Source organism: Barbus barbus (genome assembly GCF_936440315.1).
Source record: "Barbus barbus genome assembly, chromosome: 6".
NCBI lineage: Eukaryota > Metazoa > Chordata > Actinopteri > Cypriniformes > Cyprinidae > Barbus > Barbus barbus.
Genome location: NC_136734.1, coordinates 8,117,709 through 8,135,434, shown reverse-complemented (window position 1 = coordinate 8,135,434; position 17,726 = coordinate 8,117,709). Strand labels below are relative to the sequence as shown.

Sequence of the window (17,726 nt, the reverse complement as noted above, 5' to 3'; positions counted from 1 at the left end):
TTAGCAATGGAGTCAATGTGATTGTCCCACTTCAGGTCCTGAGAGATGAATAAAAAGACATCTCTTGCTTCATCCGATTCGACCCCAGGTAGTCTTTGATGGCATTTTGTTGATTTTTACTGTCCATCTGGAGTAAGGCAGGCCCTTTCACCTCCCCACAGAATAACTCACGACGGCGACTCTGTATCCAGCACAACACTGGGCCAATGTCTCTTACAAACTTCCACTTTATGTCCTCTTGGCACTCCTGTTAAAAATGCAGAATACATGTGTGTTGGTCCACTAAATATTTGTCATACTAAATAGTATTTACCTCATCATTTTAAACCACAAAAATCAATCACTACAGTATCTAGACTAGAGAAATGCTCCCACCATTCCTCCAGACCTTTCTTTACTGTTGAAACTGCAGCAGGAACCCCTCAACCCAGCAGAACTGCTCTGCATCAGGCTAGGACCAAAAATGCGTAGAATGCTGTAAAACATGACAAACAAGGATTGAGAATAATTACAGTATGTGATCTTTCCATTAATATAGAATAATACAAAGATAATTTGTCACAAACACAGAGTTATCCAGCAATTCATAGTGAAATGATGTGGTTGCTCAACCATGTTACTGTGCAAGGGTACTGTGATCAGTGTATATCATTAAAAATATCATATGTATGTGAGTGTTGTGTGTGTGTGTGTAAGTGTGTGTGTATACACATATGTGTGAGTCGGTGAGATGAGTGTTATAAAAAAAATTGCACATTCGGTCAATATTAATTATATGTTGTTTTTTTTTTGCCAGCACTGGATACCATCCAATGCACATCCATGACATTTGTACATCCGGTTTATATATAATCTGCTGCATCTTCGCATATTACTGTGTGTATATAACGTAGAATGTGTACTACTGTGTATAATACATGTGTATCGGTAACTGTATGTCTGTCTAATAGTACACTGTGTGTACTGAGTATACATATGTGTATATTACACATTGTCATCTGTATAAGTCTGTGTACGTATGTATGGTAATGTCTATATGTAAATTGTTTCTGCACTGTCTGGAGCACGCTCTCAAGAATTTCACCCACGAAGGCACATGTGCTGTGGTGATGTGACAATAAAAGTGATTTGATTTAAGAATCAGTGTACTAATAAATATATAGTGCACTGATTTTTATGACATAAAATGAACTCTAACTGAATGTGCAAATTTTTCAATAACCCTTTTTTTATAATAGCTACATAACACTCTTACTTACTCATACACACTCCATCCCTCTCACATATGTATTTACCTCTCCCCACACACATGATATTTTAATGACACTGATCACAGACCCCCTGCACAGTATCTTGGTTGAGGAACCACATCATTTCACTTTCTTGCTGGAAAACACACTCTCTCTCACACACACACGTATATATATATATATGTTAGTGATATCTAAGTAATAACGTGCCTGTGCACAGCTGAAAACACACAAGCATGCTGAACTGTTGTTTACACATGCACACATTCAAGTTGTCAACGTTATAAATCTTCGTAAAAAGACCAAAGGTGTTTTTTTGTTTTTTTACTTACCAACACAGGAAACTTCTTCGTTTTAGGGGTTTGCAAACAATTAGACCATCTTAGACTTATCTTCTTATCTATGCTTTTTTCCTGTTTCAAAATAATAAGAATGTGACGTATTTGGACACAGGCGTGGCTTGTGACGTCACGCTTGGATGTGGGCAGGGTTGGATGTCCACCGCAGGCAGCAGCGAGACGCTCCTCACACGGATCAGCCACGGGGTTATAAACTGATACTGGATTTTAGTGTACACACCGTTCTGCCTTATTTCCACCCGGTCTATTTTGGGTCGTATAGGTCTGATTTAGCTGTTTTCAGTCTTTTTTACGTTTTATTCTTATTTATATCAACCACCAATGGCTACACTCCGGGCACTGCGGAAACTATGCCGGTATTCTCACCATCAGGCATGTAGTTTTCATTTGTCATCTTCACGGTAAGTGTTAATGTCTGTTGTAATTATCTGACTATATTACACTTAGTTTCCTTATGAAAGCATGTCATCTGCGACTTCTCTCTCGATGTTTTAGTCCTGTAACAGACGCCGGTTTAATTGCTCCGTTCACCGGCTGATGTAATGCCATAAACCGCTTGCAAGCAGCCGGCGTCAAGTTTCGACAGAGGGACCCCTCTCTGCTAATTACAGTGCGCATGTGTTGAGTTTCCTCATGCTTTTAAGTAATCGTTATGCATGATTGCTCAAATTCAGCACATCCCCGTTTTCATTTATGCTCCGCGTGGTCAGTGCTTTTATGAGATTAATTTAACTGTGCCGACTAAATCATCTACACATGACTTGACTGAGACGTCTTCAATTAAGCCGCATACAATCAGCCACTAATTTAAAGTGTTTTTCCCCCTGTGTAACCAAGTTTAAAAAAGAAAATATGTATCAGTATGCATAAGTGTTGTCTTTTTACCTTAACCAACTTCCACACCTTTGACCACGGGAAAAACATTGTGTGGCTTTTTAAATATTCCATAGTTAGCAGTTGTTGTTAGGGCTAAAGATAATTCATTTATTGTTTACATTTACGCAAAATCGACATAGATTGCATTAAGGGTATGCATTTTATCAGTTCATGCATTTTCTGGGATTCGAACCCATAACCTTCGCATGACTAGCACTGTTTAAAATGCACTTTCTTAATAAACATGCTATATAAAAGAATCACACACAATTTATAATGTTTCAAGAATATCTAGATCAGTTTTAATGCCTCGAACACAAATGATCATCATTACTGAAAATTGTCAATACACACAGGGAGTGACATCAACATTTTTATTGCGCTCAAGGCATTTGTAAGTGAATGCTGAGAATAGTAAAAATGTTCATGCTAAATTAGCATGGATTGTTATTTTATGCCTTAAGTCTGAATAGAGAATTCTCTTTAAAATTGACCAAAGCACTTTACAAATAGAATGCTCTGACATACTTCAAAGTGTCCTGTTATCTTCAATTATTGTCCATATGTCTTCATTTAGACCGTAGTCTATCTATCACACCAGCACAGTGCTTATCTTTAGACAGCAGCTATGACTCCCAGTGTCAATTGTAGGTATCTGGATTGTTGGAGGACACTGTATGAGCAGATAAATTCCAAGTTTTTCAAACTTATTTTTCCATACTTATTTGAGTCCAAGTTAGACAGGACAGAAGCAGATTTGTAGTAATTTGCAGTGAAATTTTGCCCTCCAATCCTCAATGTTTTATTTTCCAGACAAGAGGCTGTGATAATCTCAGGCAGGAAACTGGCACGGCAGATCCGCAACGAGGCGCGTGATGACGTGGAGGAGTGGGTCGCTGCTGGAAATCGACGGCCTCACCTGAGTGTAGTGTTAGTGGGTGACAATCCAGCCAGTCACTCGTACGTTCTCAATAAAACCCGAGCAGCAGCAGAAGTGGGTAAGATATGTTCCAGTGCCAGATGGGAGTAATTTCCTTTTCATTCAACAGCAGTCGTAAAATAGTATTTAGAGAGAAGAGCCTTTCTTCTTCACAGCTCACTGAAGTAAAATGAGGTGTATTTACCAGTTAAAATTCTGAACACGCTTGTCTGATTTTTCATAACCTTTTTATATAAAGGATTAAAGGGTTAGTTCATCCGTAAATGAAAGCTCTGTCATTGTTTATTCATCCTCATAGTCTTTGTTCCAAGTTGTTCCTTGCTAATTCAAGGCTTTCTTCAAAAACAAATCAAGATATTTTTAATAAAACCTGAGAGATCTCTGTCTTTCCACTGAAATCCCATTGCACCAATATTTGGCACTTCAAAGATGAAAGACCAACAAACTTCTGAAACCCATATTTGATGTGCACTATGCGTGTGGATCAACATTTATATTTGAATAAAACCCTAAATTAAAATTGTTCATATGTTCAAAGCAATTGTCTCTCTTCATTAAACCCCTCAATTAATATGGATTACGTTTGGAATCTTTTCTGACTCATCAAACCATCTCATTTTTGGTTGTGTGGACTTTCAGTGGAATTCTCAGGTTTTGTCTTCATTTGTGTTTTGATAAAAGTCAGGTTTGAAACGACAGGGGAGAGAAAATTATGACAGGATATTAATTTTTGTGTGAACTATCCCTTTAAGCTTGAATGCTTGAAATGAGATTTGTAGATATTACAAACATATTCATTTCTACATATTAAATTCTTCACAAAATTGACATTGTAATTCCTTTTTTTTTTTTTATGAAATGGATGAATTGGAAGATATAGTCAATAAAAATGAAAAGCAGCCATGAGTCTGTTTTTGTCTTCAGTATTGCTGTAGTATGTAAAGCGATTGGGTGTTGCTTTCCACCGTTGGCTGTATACAGTAAGTGAGTCTATTTTGAGTGTACATGTGACTGCATACAGGACCTTACACTCTGGCTCAACACAAGTTCACACAAGCAAATCTGACTAGAGTGGCACTTTGGGGCCTATTGGCATAAATACCATTTTATAAACGCATATATTATATTTATACATTTTTACTTGATGCATATATTTGCTTGTTGTATCACTGCTCTCTCTTATTCTCTGTAGGCATTAGTAGCGAGACCATGCTGAAACCTTCTAGTATCAGTGAAGAGGAGCTATTTGACCTTATTGAGAAACTCAACTCAGACCACCGAGTAGATGGTCTGCTGGTACAGCTACCACTTCCTGGTAGGTTAAGAGAAGAGCTATAGCTGTGCTGATGTAGTCCCTCATCGTTGTTGGTTATTGGACATTTTATATTGTCAGTGCTGTGAGCTTGGTTTTAGAAACAATTGCATTAGGTTAAGGCAGGGGTATTAAACTCCGTTCCTGGAGGGCCACAGCTCCAACCCTAATTAAACACACCGTATCCAGCTAATCATGTCCTTCAGGCTTATTTGAAAAATAGAGGGGTATGTGTGTTGGAGCAGGGTTGGAACTAAACTCTGCAGGGCTGTGGCCCTCCAGGAACTGAGTTTGACACCCCTGGTTTAAGGCTTAATGTGAGACTTTATAGTCATTTCAAACTGTTTTTGACCAGTTAGTTTTGTTTAGTTCTGTTTATTCCAGATTAAACTAGAGTTTCCAAAAAGGACATTAAATACTAGACTTGAATATTATTTCCAGTTATATGGGATTGTCAAGTTGCTTTAAATGGTTTCCTGTCATACACAGATCACATTGATGAGCGACGCATATGCAATGCTGTGTGCCCAGGGAAAGATGTTGATGGTTTCCATGTGGTCAATGTTGGTCGCATGTGTCTGGATCAGTCAACTATGCTGCCTGCCACTCCTTGGGGGGTTTGGGAGATTATCAAACGCACAGGTGGGAAACCCATTACTGAACCAATGGATCGTACAGCGTCATTTGAACTGCAGCAGTTAGTTTGGGAGCTGTTGGATGGTGTATTTTTATTTGGGGTTAAATGATACCTCAAACTGTGTGGACTGTTGAGGAATGGTGTACTATTACCTTTCTAAGCAATCAGATGCAGATGGTAAAATCGGTGAACAAATCCCATAGACATGGATTGTGATGAAACAACCGATGAAAAAGCAATGGAAATAAATCACAGTTATGAAATAAAAGGCTGCAATTTAGCTAAGTATGGTCCGTTCTGCGGTGTGTTTGTGCAGCTTTGATGCCGTTTCAGTGTTTCAAAGCTGTTCAGTTCACAGTAAATTCTTCTCACAAACTCCATCTCTGCTCTGTGAGTTTAATATGCATTTCAGAAATGCAATGTCCATTTGCTTCATTTACAAATGTACATAATTTCCAACATTTTATGGAGTTAACAGAATTTTTTCGACCAAATTAACTTGTGGATTTGAAATGTTTGAAAGTGAAGAATTTAAGACATCAATATTGGTAACCTGTAGTGTAAAATAGTTATTTTTTATAATTATTTAATATATTTTTTAATATGCAGCAATATGAGGCGTTTTCATTTGAGATGAAATGTCGCTATTGAAATCTCTATACCCACCTTTTTCTTCAACGCGGAAGTAAGCCTATCAGAGACTTCTGGTTCATTTGCCACTATAAGTAAATAACGAGAAGAATAACAACGTGCCATAAACGGTAAAACTGTTTGCATTACAAACCAGTGTGTTCAAAATTAATATAATACATTAAAATGGTAAGACACACCAATTTTCAATATCAAGCAGCAAAACAAACTGTTTTATACAGCTAAAAATAGCTGGATGCGGATGAGACCAGAAGCTAGACCCATAGAGTTTACCAGTGACCGTGCCCATTTTTACGGGAAGAAAAAGGTGGATATGACTAAATAATTGCAACACATTTTTTGGCCAAGATGTGCACCCCTATATATAAATATTAAAAAAAACAATCAAAATAAAACATGTACGGAGAAAAGATGAAATATTTTATGTTATCTACCTGCATGTCATTTGACCAACAGCAGAGATCTGTGAATATGCAAATATGTTGTTAAATTATTGAAAATCTAAGGGGTTGTTTCAAGTAACACCCTGGCAACCACCCACAACAACCTAGCATTGCGATGGCAACTTGAAATAGAACAAAGAGAACAACCATCTTGTTGTATTTGTACTGATGTCAGATGATATTTTATTCAATGTGGCTGTGAATGTTTATGCTGACTGAACCTGTCTGTTCTCATAGGCATACAGACACTAGGTAAGAATGTGGTAGTTGCTGGTCGCTCCAAGAACGTTGGGATGCCCATTGCAATGCTGCTACACACAGACGGCAGACATGAAAGGCCAGGAGGTGAGTCTGTGATGAGAGACAAAGCAGAAGCATTTGTGTGCAGTTCTGATTAGCTTTGGTCATGCAAGGCAATTATTATAAAGCCTCCTGCCTTTTTTGTATTAGGTGATGCCACAGTGACCATCTCCCACCGTTACACTCCCAAAGAACAGCTCCGTCAGCACACGCAGATCGCAGATATTATCGTCGCTGCTGCAGGTTCAAATTTCAATTTGCTAATTAAACCCTCATCTAATGTCCATTTAATGCATGTTTACCGTTATGTCATTGGGTACTGCTCATAAAGACCCAGATTCACAAACACTGTTATCTCCCTTCAGGTATTCCCAACCTCATCACTGCTGATATGATAAAAGAGGGTGCAGCAGTTATAGATGTTGGAATCAACAGAATATTGGACCCCTTGACTGGGAAAAACAGACTTGTTGGTGATGTGGACTTCGAAGGTAAGAAGGAAGCACAACTAGTACTGTTATTGGTGTAATAATGGGATAAAAGCATTTCTGAGATTCTCTGTTAAAGGAATTGTTGTGCTTGGACTTTACCATATATTCTTAAAGGAACACTCCACTTTTTTTTAGAAATAGGCTCATTTTACTGAATCCAATCAGCCGATCTCCGGGTCTGGCGGTAGCGCTTAGCTTAGCATAGATCATTGAATTGGATTAGACCGTTAGCATTTGGTCTTCAAAAATGACCAAAGAGTTTCAATAACTTTCCTATTTAAAGCTTGACTCTTCTGCAGTTACATCATGCACTAAGACCGACGGAAAATTAAAAGTTGCGATTTTTCTAGGCCGATATGGCTAGGAACTATACACTCATTCCAGCGTAATAATCAAGGAACTTTGCTGTACCATGGGTGCAGCAGGTGCAATGATTACGCAGCGCCTGAAAGTAGACCCTGAAAGTATAGTGCTCAATAATGTTAGCAATGTTCAAAATCATACTAGCAAGAAACAAAGAAAAAACATTTGCTATGCTATATATATTGCTCGTCATGCTTGTCATGTGACACAAAGCAGCCACCATAGCACTGTATAACTGATATAGGCTTATGTTTTACTTTTTTTTTTTTTTCCAAACAGGAAATATCTCGATTTTCAAATATGTGTAGGCCTAAGTAAATGCCTTTTGGACCATTATACTGTAGATTGTTATTTGATCTGTAATGGGTGATGGGCAAAGTAGACCGTAATAGTGTAATCTATTAACTACACATAAAAACCTGACTTTTTTTACTTGGGTACCATATATGGGTGCCATGCCATAAAATATTTTTAATACAACTGGCTTTGTATTGAATGTGAATTTAATAACAATATTGTAAGTTACTAATTATAGTACTTTAATTTTACAGAGAGCAAAAAACATTTACATTATCAAAGAACATTTTCATTCAGTCTTGCCAGAGTTCAGGCACTTTCAAAAACTCCCATTAAAATCATTGAAGCTGTTTACACTGTGAAATTAATATCTTACATTTGTACGCACATCTGCACTTTGTTGTTTCTGATGAGAGAATTCGCCAGATAATTCAGTCAGCGAGCAAGTGAACAAAACCCAGCGTTCCAGCGATGACTCCTCTGAACATCTCTGATTGGCTATTGTATTCATAAGCTCAACAGAATTGTGTGTGATTGGTTATAATGCAGTGCTGTGCAAACGCGTCTGTCTCTGGCTCAGCGCAAGCCAAAGCTCGAACACCGGTTTGAATTTAGCAGCTGATGCTGTGCCGCACTGAATGATCGAATCACACCAGTGTGATCATATCTAATATAAAAAAATATATATTATTCAGCTAGTATCTGTCTTTTGGAAGCTGCTTTCAAAATCCACTTGGCTCAGAAATGGGCGTGACGCCTCTGGTTTCATTGACTTTTTCTGACTTCTCAGAGAAACTTTTAAACATCAAGCTTTTCAGAGTTATTTCAAACTTTTAGACAAGGCTTGCTCAAGCCTACATCAAAGTTTACTCATCTATTTTTTTTTTTCATCACTGTTATGTCTCCACAGGTGTTAGAAAGAAGGCCAGCTACATTACTCCAGTTCCAGGCGGTGTTGGACCCATGACCGTAGCCATGCTAATGAAAAATACAATCAAGGCAGCAAAAAATTTAATTTTAACCCCCCCTCAACGTGTTCGAATGGCAGCGTCCTCATAACATCCTCATTCTCAGCTCACTCCACATTCCACGTTGTTCTTCATTTTGAGGGTCTCCTAGTGGAAAATCTACATTTTTAATGGCTATTTTTGCTTTCCATAAGCTAGTTAAATATATTTAAAGGTTTAAGAACATGAATGTGCTTTTTCATTCAGATCTTAAACAAAACGTACATTATTTAGTGTATATTTTTCAGTTACATGGCCAAGCATTAAACACGTTTCACATTTGTTTTGACTGTTACAGCTTTGCTTTTTGTATGTTTAAGTATTATAATAGGAGATTGCCAGACATTTTGCAGCATATTTATTCATAAAGAAACACAACAAATGTGAACAATCTAAAACAACTGAAGTCAGTGTTTATACAGGTTCCTGCAGCACTGATGTGGATCTGTGGAATGAGTCGCATGTCCAGTACTGGTCAATACTTGCGAATCAGCATGCAAGATAACCGACCAAATAACCTTTGCAACAGCAGTTTATTCATCTAAAGTGATTGGTCAATTCAGTCCCAAATATTCCTCTTTTATTTTATTTATTCCCCCCATCTGGACATTGATGGTGCAAAGAGCGATGATGATGGTGCCATAGTTAGGGAAATGCAGAACTCTCAGATAATGAGGAAATTTGGCAGAATTTAGATGAAAAATCTTTGCTAGGTTGGTGCTTTTTTTTTTAGCTGTATGTATATTGATATGCTAAGTCTTATTGAATTCACAATTGCTTTGCATATTAACATGTAATGCCTTTAAAGCACTACAATAAATGTATCATATGTAAACTGATGTATTATTTGAATTTTTGAGCCTGTTTATATTTTTGAGTTTTTATTAAATTAAGTTTTTGTTAAAATCTAGGAGTTGGTATGGTTGGATTTTTATTTATTTTATGAATATGTATTATATTGGTATTATTCCAGTAGACTAGAGGATGGCGCTACGCCAAGTTTATGGGTATAATTCCCAGAAAATGCATGAACCGGTAAAAAAAATAAAAAAGCATAACTTGAATGCAATGTTAGTCACTTTGGATAAATACGTCCGCCAAATGCATACATATAAATTTAAAGCACATCATTAAATAAATAATACAGTGTATTGAACACATCTGTTTTTATGCAAGAATTTATTTCAATGAACGCGCGAGATCTTTTATTTTGAAAAGATGACGAAAACGGACTTCCATATATATATTATTTATTTATTAATTTTATTTTATATATATATTTTTTTTTGAGTCATTGAGATATAAGATAATCCATGTTACATACTCCGGTACAGTAGGTGGCGGTATGCACCTAATAAATCATGATTACAATCCACCATAAAACCAATAAGAAGAAAAAGAAGAAGAAACGGACTTCCGGCATACTGTTGTTGTTTCATGTGACTGCAGAGTGCGCAAGTACAAGCCTCTGATCTGACCAGGTGTAATATTCACTTCTCACTTCTTGGTCTGCTTACTTAAGCCACTAAGCAGATTGATGAATACAAATTTTTTATTGTATGTTCAATTCATATATAGAACAGCATTTAGGGATGTGGTGCATTTAGCACAACTGCTCTCATTGGCTTGGTTGTTGCAGGAATGTGTAACCTAAATAAGTAAATTGATGGTATATCTCTTGATGAAATACTTGGAAGCTGGTAAATTAAAATTTTATCTCACAATTCTTCCTTTTTCTCAGAATTGCAAGACACACAATTGTGAGAAAAAAATGTGACCCTGGACCACAAAACCAGTCACAAGGGTCTTTTTTTTAAGTGATTGATTGATTTATACATCTGAAAGCTGAATAAATAATATTTAGGATAGGGCAATATTTGGCTGAGATGCAACTATTTGAAAATCTGGAATCTAAGGGTGCATAAAAAAAATCCAAATATTGAGAGAACTGCCTTTAAAGTTGTCCAAATGAAGTTCTTAGAAATGCATATTACTATATATTTACGGTTGGAAATTTACAAAATATATTCATGGAACATGATCTTTACTTAATATCCCAATTTTGACATAAAAGAAAAATTGATCATTTTGACCCATACAATGTATTGTTGTTGTTATTGTTACAAATATACCCCTGCGATTTAGGACTTGTTTTGTGATCCAGAGTCACAAATCACAATTGCAAAATGAGTCAGAATTATACGATTAAAAAGTTGCAATTACCTTTTTTTATTTTAATTATTAAAAATGTAACGTTTAAATGTTGTTATTATTATGTTAAAAATGTTGTGGTGTGACAAATGTACTATTCATTAGAACCAGTTTTGTTAAAGTAAAAAAAAGGTGGGGAAAAAAATAGCAATTACCCATTTTTATTATTATTTTCATTTTTATCCCATGGTGGAAACAGGATTATGTTACCAGCATTCTATATTTTGTATACATTGCACTATTATGTTGTTTTTAATCTGCACTTTGACTGCACTTTTAACAAGATCATATTGCTTTAAAACAGCAAGAAAACAGGGCTACTTTCCTGACTGTTTCACAAGTAGATAATTACTCATGGGAGGCAGTGATGCTGGTAGCAGATCTAAGAGCAGACAGAGATGAGATCAAATCCAGAAGCTTGTCATCATCGAGTGCCAGGAGATCCAGTCCAAGCCCTCAAAAGAGACTTAAGGGAAAGTGCTGCTCTCAGTAGTATACTCACATTTTTACATGATTTTTCTAAAAAAATATGTATGAATAATCAAGTACATTTAAATTGCTTCATTCCAGTAAGTGTTCATGTTGAAACATTAAAAACAATGTTACAGTTTTTCTCACATTTACTTCAATTAGGGATGTGTGCTACGACTAATTTGACAGTCGTTTAAACGGAAGTGTTGTATCCGACTAGGCTAAAAGCTAGAAACCCCCCAAAAATGGCAAAAGAAAAAACTGTGCATAACAGCCTACACTGGACATACTTAATCTTTGAATCACACTGTCAAATCCCTCAATGCATTCTGCTAAAAAATAGGTCACGAATCACGATTATGCCGTATGCTTGCCTCGCGTTATCATCATTTAATTTTAGGCGGTCGTTAAACAGAAAAAAAGGAAGAGCATACACTCAACATAAACCAGTGTATAGCTTATTAATTCAGATCGGCTGGAGCAATGCAGAAATGGAAAATTAATCAGTAGACTGACAGAATTCTACATTTTCATATAACGTTAGCCAACTTATTAAAACAAAAACAATAGGTAAATTTATCGAGGAATAGCACTAAAACAGCGTTTAAAATGTACTTAATGTTGGCTATATTGTCTAAAAACAAAAGCATGCTCGTTTCACTTACTCAGACCATGCGCATTTGTTCAGTGAATTTAACATGTTAACGTGGTCTGGCGAAAGACGGGACTAGAGGCGATTCTGCACTTGGAAAAAAAAACGTGCTTTTAAAAATTTATATATTTAAATATTTTGATATGTATTCTTTTTCAAAAGTTTTATTGTAACTTATTTCAAATGTTTTCAATTTTACGTTAAAATGATGGTAATTTGAATGATAAATCATCGTTTTTTTCTCTCTTGTGTAATCGACTATTGTTTTCAGTGTCGACTAGTAGGAGCTGTACCGTTTAGTCGATTAGACCCGCACATCCCTAACTTCAATAGGCCTAAATATTTCACAGCAAAGACACAACCTGAAAGTGGATGTTTGTACATTTGAACTAAACTTTTATTTTATTTTATTTACAAAAAAAGAACTGTCAATCAGACAACAGAAGGCATTTAATAGATTGTGTATTTATAAATGATTGCATATACTATATTTGTGGCAACAGTGTGTACGTATAACATGTCTCCCAACTTCTGATCGGAAATTAGACAGAAAAAAGATGAAAAGGAGAAGTCCCTCCAGCTCTTCATCATCTTCCAGCTCCACTTCCCCATCCAGAGAGAAAAAGGCCAAGAAAAAGAAGAAACGGCAAGAAGTTAAGAAACTGAAGCGTGAAAAGAAAAAGGAAAAGAAGCGGCAAAAGAAGCTAGCATTGAAAGCTGAAAGAGCAGCAGCTTCTGTATCAAATGCTGTTTGTGATGAAACACCTGAAACATACCTGAAGACCTGGCAGACTGAAGAAGCTAAAGAACACGGCCCCGGTATGTGCACACCTGCGTATTACACACTGGAAATACACAACATCTAATGTTTTGTTTACTATCTAAAAAATAAAATAATTTAAATAAATGCCTTTTACTGACAATTTGCTGCAGATAAAATGACATTTCTCTCTCACTGTAGTCATGACTGATGAACAGAAGGCCAGTTTTTGCACCAAGAGACCAATGACAAAGGAAGAATATGAGGCCAGGCAAAGTGTCATCCGTCGGGTCCTGGACCCCGAGACTGGAAGAACCAGGTGTGTTAAATCCCTACTTAGTAAAAGCCTTGTTCAGACTGCCAGTCCAAATCTGATTTATGTGCATATCTGATTGAAATCTGATCATATTTAGCATGTGTGAACAGCAAAAAAAAATCACACGAAATTCAGTTTTTACAAATCCGTTTCAAGCTACATTCATGTCTGAAGTCAGAACTCAGAAAGAGATTTATTACCAAGTATGTTTACACACACAAGGAATTTGACCTGACGACAGGAGCTTCCAGTGCAGAAGAAAGTACAGACATAGTGCAGCATACATGATAGTGCAGACATACATAGGAATAACACAGTAGAGATGGAATATAACACTAATATAAGAAAAACAGAAAATTAAATAATGCACTATATACAGACGTAGAAGTGTAGAAAAAAATAGTTGTAGCCTCTTGATGTCTGATTTGGTAGTTGAACCAAACCAAACCAGACATTTATGGATGAACACAGGACAGACTCAATGATGGCCGAGTAGAACTGTTTCAACAGCTCCTGTGGCAGGTTGAATTTCCTCAGCTGGCGAAGGAAGTACAATCTCTGCTGGGCCTTTTTAGCAATGGAGTCTATGTGAGTGTCCCACTTCAGGTCCTGAGAGATGGTGGTGCCCAGGAACCTGAATGACTCTACTGTTGTTACATTGCTGTCCATGATGGTGAGTGGGGGGAGTGCAGGGGGCTTTCTCCTGAAGTCCACAATCATTTCTACTGTTTTGAGTGTGTGAAGTAGTGACTGCACCAGATAGACAGCTCTTTAGCCTCCTGTCTGTAAGCAGACACGTCTCCATTGATGGTAGGGACATCTGCAAATTTCAGGAGCTTGACAGAGGGTCTTTTGCAGTATATTTGTTTGTATACAGGGAGAAGAGCAGTGGGTAGAGAACACGTCCCTGAGGGGCATCAGAGCTGATGGTGAGAGTCCTGGATGTGAGTTTGCCAAGCCTCACTAGCTGCTGCCTGTCTGTTAGGAAGCTGGTGATCCACTGACAGATTGGGGAGGGCACAGCGAGCTGGGTCAGTTTGTCTGAGAGAAGGTCAGACGTGATTGTATTGAAGGCCGAACTGAAGTCCACAAATAAGATACTTGCGTAATTCCTAGATCTATCAAGATGTTGCTGGATGTAATACAGTCCCATATGGACTGCATCATCATAGACCTGTTTGCTCTGTACATAAATTGAAGATTATCCAGCAAGGGTCCAGAGATATGTGGTTTGAAATCCTATTCAAATCACATTTCTGGAAATCTGCTTCAGTCTGATCAATCAGACCGGATTTTGTGTAGCTTTTTTGCTTATGCCACTTTCTCACGCCATGTAAAACGTAAGCAAGTCAGATGGTTTTTGTAGAAAACATGAACAGTTGCGATACACACTGTGGACAGTCAATCATTTAGATCTGATTCCAACCATATTTGCACAAAAAGTGGATTTGGACTGAAAGTCTGAATAATGCTTATATTTCTATCAGCCTGCTCCATCCACAAGACAAGAAAGCGTTGTCAGCGCTGCTCCTTGTGGGCAGTGCCTGGCCGGCATACAGCGCCATTGCACTACGGGCATCCTGTTTTCGAAACCCCCCCCCCGTCACAATAATGGCAAAAAATGCCAAAAAGAAATCATATAATAATAATAAACTAATTAACTTGATAAACTTTCATACAGGCTTGTAAGACGGGGAAATTTTAGAAGAAATTGTCAGCAAGGAGATCAACAAGGTGCATCTTTTGAGAACCATTCTTTTCATGTTTTGTGAATGGGAAAAATATTCAAATTTGTCATAATTTTTTCTTGTTTTTTACACAGAAAGCCACTAAGGGAGATGGTGATGCCTTCCAGAAGAGATTGGCCATCAATAGGTAGCAAGGTGTCAATTTTAGGACAAGTCCACGCCAGTCCAAAGCCTTCTCCTGTATTTCTACAAGAACTCAACCATTTTCTTATTTTCTTAATTCTTTTATATTCCTCCCCATTGAATAAATGTCACAGAAATGTGATTCGAGAATGATAATTTGCCCTCAGATATTGTACAGTACTCATTCATTGCATAATCATTGTGATGGCTTAACCGAAAGGATACAGAGCTGAACAATATTTAGTTTTGGCAGAAAATTCATTGTAACAGTGCTGCCAAATGAGGCTAACCCTTTTCTTTAAAGTCAAAGCTGGAAGAGTATGTATCTTGTATGTATCTTGTTTCAAGTTTTCAGGTTTCAAGTTTATTTGTATAGTGTTTTTTACGATACAAATCGTTGCAAAGCAGCTCTACTGGAAATTAAGTTTCCACAATATATTTATATATTGCAGAACCTAAATATATTTAACTTTGCAAAATTTGGTAATTCTGTATGTTGTCTGAGCATTGGCATTCTCTGAGGTCCTCTGAGGGGTTGGCATTATCTTTTCTCAGGTGTTCGGTCATCTCAGATCATTTAAGGGTTGGATCCAGACTCAAGCTTCTGTAATTCCTAGTTACCACGGGATGTTAATCCTGTGACAGAAACAGAGAAACAAATAGAGACATAATTAGCGTAGCTGCTGTTCCATCTAAGCAAAAATGATTTGTTCAACCCAAGCTAAAGAATAATAATAATAATAAATGTACATTTGATCAGATATAACTGCAGTACAAGATTATAAGATGCATTATGTGAATGCTTGGCTAAAGAGATGTGGCTTTAATCTCATTTAAACAGAGAAAGTGTATCTGAACACCGAACGCTATCAGGAAGGCTATTCTAGAGTTCGGGAGCCAAATGTGAAAAAGCTCTACCTCCTTTAGTGGACTTTGCTATCTTAGGTACTACCAAAAGTCCAGAGTTTTGCGACCTTAGGGAGCGGGTTGGATTGTAGCGTGGTAGAAGACGAGTTAGGTACGCAGGAGCTAAACCATTTAGGGCCTTATAGGCAAGTAATAATATTTTGTAAATGATACGGAACTTAATAGGTAGCCAGTGCAGAGACTGTAAAATTGGGGTAATATGATCATATTTTCTTGACCTGGTAAGAACTCTAGCCGCTGCATTTTGGGCTATCTGTAGCTTGTTTATTGAAGATGCAGGACAACCACCTAGCAGTGCATTACAATAGTCCAGTCTAGAGGTCATGAATGCATGAACTAGCTTTTCTGCGTCAGAAACAGGTAGCATGTTTCGAAGCTTGACAACGTTTCTAAGATGGAAGAATGCTGTTTTTGTAATATGGGAAATATGATTTTCAAAGGACAAGTTGCTGTCTAATATAACACCCAGATTTTTGACTTTAGAGGACGTAACAGTACATCCGTCTAGTTGCAAATTGTAATCCAAGAGATTCTGTGTACTGTTTTTTGGCCCAATAAGTAATATCTCTGTCTTATCTGAATTTAATAGGAGGAAATTATTGGTCATCCAATCTTTTACATTTTTTACACAATCTATTATCTTAGATAGTTGAGAAGTTTCATCTGGTCTTGTTGAGATATATAGTGGAGTATCATCAGCATAACAATGAAAACGAATCCCGTATTTTCTAATAATATTAACAAGGGGCTACATGTATATTGAAAATAGCAGAGGACCTAGGACAGATCCTTGTGGTACTCCATACTTTACTGGTGATAATTGAGATGACTCCCCATTTAAATGAACAAAGTGGTAGCGATCGGAGAGGTAGGATCTAAACCATCTTAAAGCCTGCCCTTGAATACCAGTATAGTTTTGTAATCAATCTATGAGTGTGTCATGGTCTAAAGTGATGAATGCAGCACTAAGATCAAGTAATACTAGCAATGAGATGCAGCCTTGGTCTGAAGCAAGAAGCAAGTAATTTGTAATTTTAACAAGTGCAGTTTCTGTGCTATGGTGAGGCCTGAAACCTGACTGAAATTCTTCATAGAGATCATTTTTTTGCAAGTAGGAACACAATTGAGCAGACACAACTTTTTCTAAAATTTTAGACATAAACGGAAGATTTGAAATGGGTCTGTAATTTCCCAGTTCATTAGAATCTAGTTGTAGTTTCTTAATAAGAGGCTTAATAACCGCCAGCTTGAATGGTTTTGGGACATGACCTAAAGATAACAATGAGTTAATAGTATTGATAAGCGGTTCTTCTGCTACAGGTAACAACTCTTTCAGTAGTTTAGTGGGTACAGGATCTAATAAACACGTTGTTGGTTTAGATGCACTGATAAGTTTATTTAGCTCTTCCTGTCCTATAGTTGTAAAGCACTGCAGTTTTTCTTTGGGTGCAATGAATGAAGCTGAAATACTAGACGCAGTAGAATCTACATTTGATATTGTATTTCTAATGTTATCTATTTTATCAGTAAAGAAATTCATAAAGTCATTACTATTAAACTGTGAGGGAATATTTAGATCGGGTGGTGTCTGT

General features: G+C 37.0%; 1 protein-coding gene and 1 pseudogene across 3 annotated transcripts; both read left to right on the top strand.

Moving 5' to 3' along the window:
- The first annotated feature begins 1,699 nt into the window (after positions 1–1,699).
- On the top strand, positions 1,700–9,835 carry LOC306871241 (bifunctional methylenetetrahydrofolate dehydrogenase/cyclohydrolase, mitochondrial-like). Of its 2 annotated transcripts, none has more exons than XM_079419031.1 (8): positions 1,700–2,010; positions 3,299–3,483; positions 4,618–4,740; positions 5,227–5,379; positions 6,706–6,813; positions 6,919–7,011; positions 7,134–7,259; positions 8,830–9,835. In XM_079419031.1, exons 1-8 carry the CDS (start codon positions 1,931–1,933, stop codon positions 8,976–8,978), a joined length of 1,017 nt encoding a protein of 338 aa, XP_079275157.1. In that variant the 5' UTR covers positions 1,700–1,930; the 3' UTR covers positions 8,979–9,835. The 2 variants fall into 2 exon arrangements, with proteins under 2 accessions (XP_079275157.1, XP_079275158.1); XM_079419032.1 differs by having other exon boundaries at positions 1,782–2,010; positions 4,528–4,740.
- Positions 9,836–11,491: 1,656 nt separating this feature from the next.
- LOC306871681 (ADP-ribosylation factor-like protein 6-interacting protein 4) lies at positions 11,492–15,215 on the top strand (annotated as a pseudogene). The gene is made up of 5 exons: positions 11,492–11,629; positions 12,811–13,079; positions 13,222–13,339; positions 14,824–14,911; positions 15,159–15,215. The product of its transcript is annotated as an ADP-ribosylation factor-like protein 6-interacting protein 4 (transcript).
- The last annotated feature ends 2,511 nt before the right edge of the window (positions 15,216–17,726 follow it).

Excerpts from the sequence above, each read along its gene's own strand:
- LOC306871241 (XM_079419032.1), top strand. The coding sequence starts at position 1,931 with ATGGCTACACTCCGGGCACTGCGGAAACTATGCCGGTATTCTCACCAT. Across the intron at positions 3,484-4,527 it reads CCGAGCAGCAGCAGAAGTGG|CATTTTATAAACGCATATAT; the intron begins GTAAGATATGTT and ends TGGCATAAATAC. Across the intron at positions 4,741-5,226 it reads GGTACAGCTACCACTTCCTG|ATCACATTGATGAGCGACGC; the intron begins GTAGGTTAAGAG and ends TGTCATACACAG.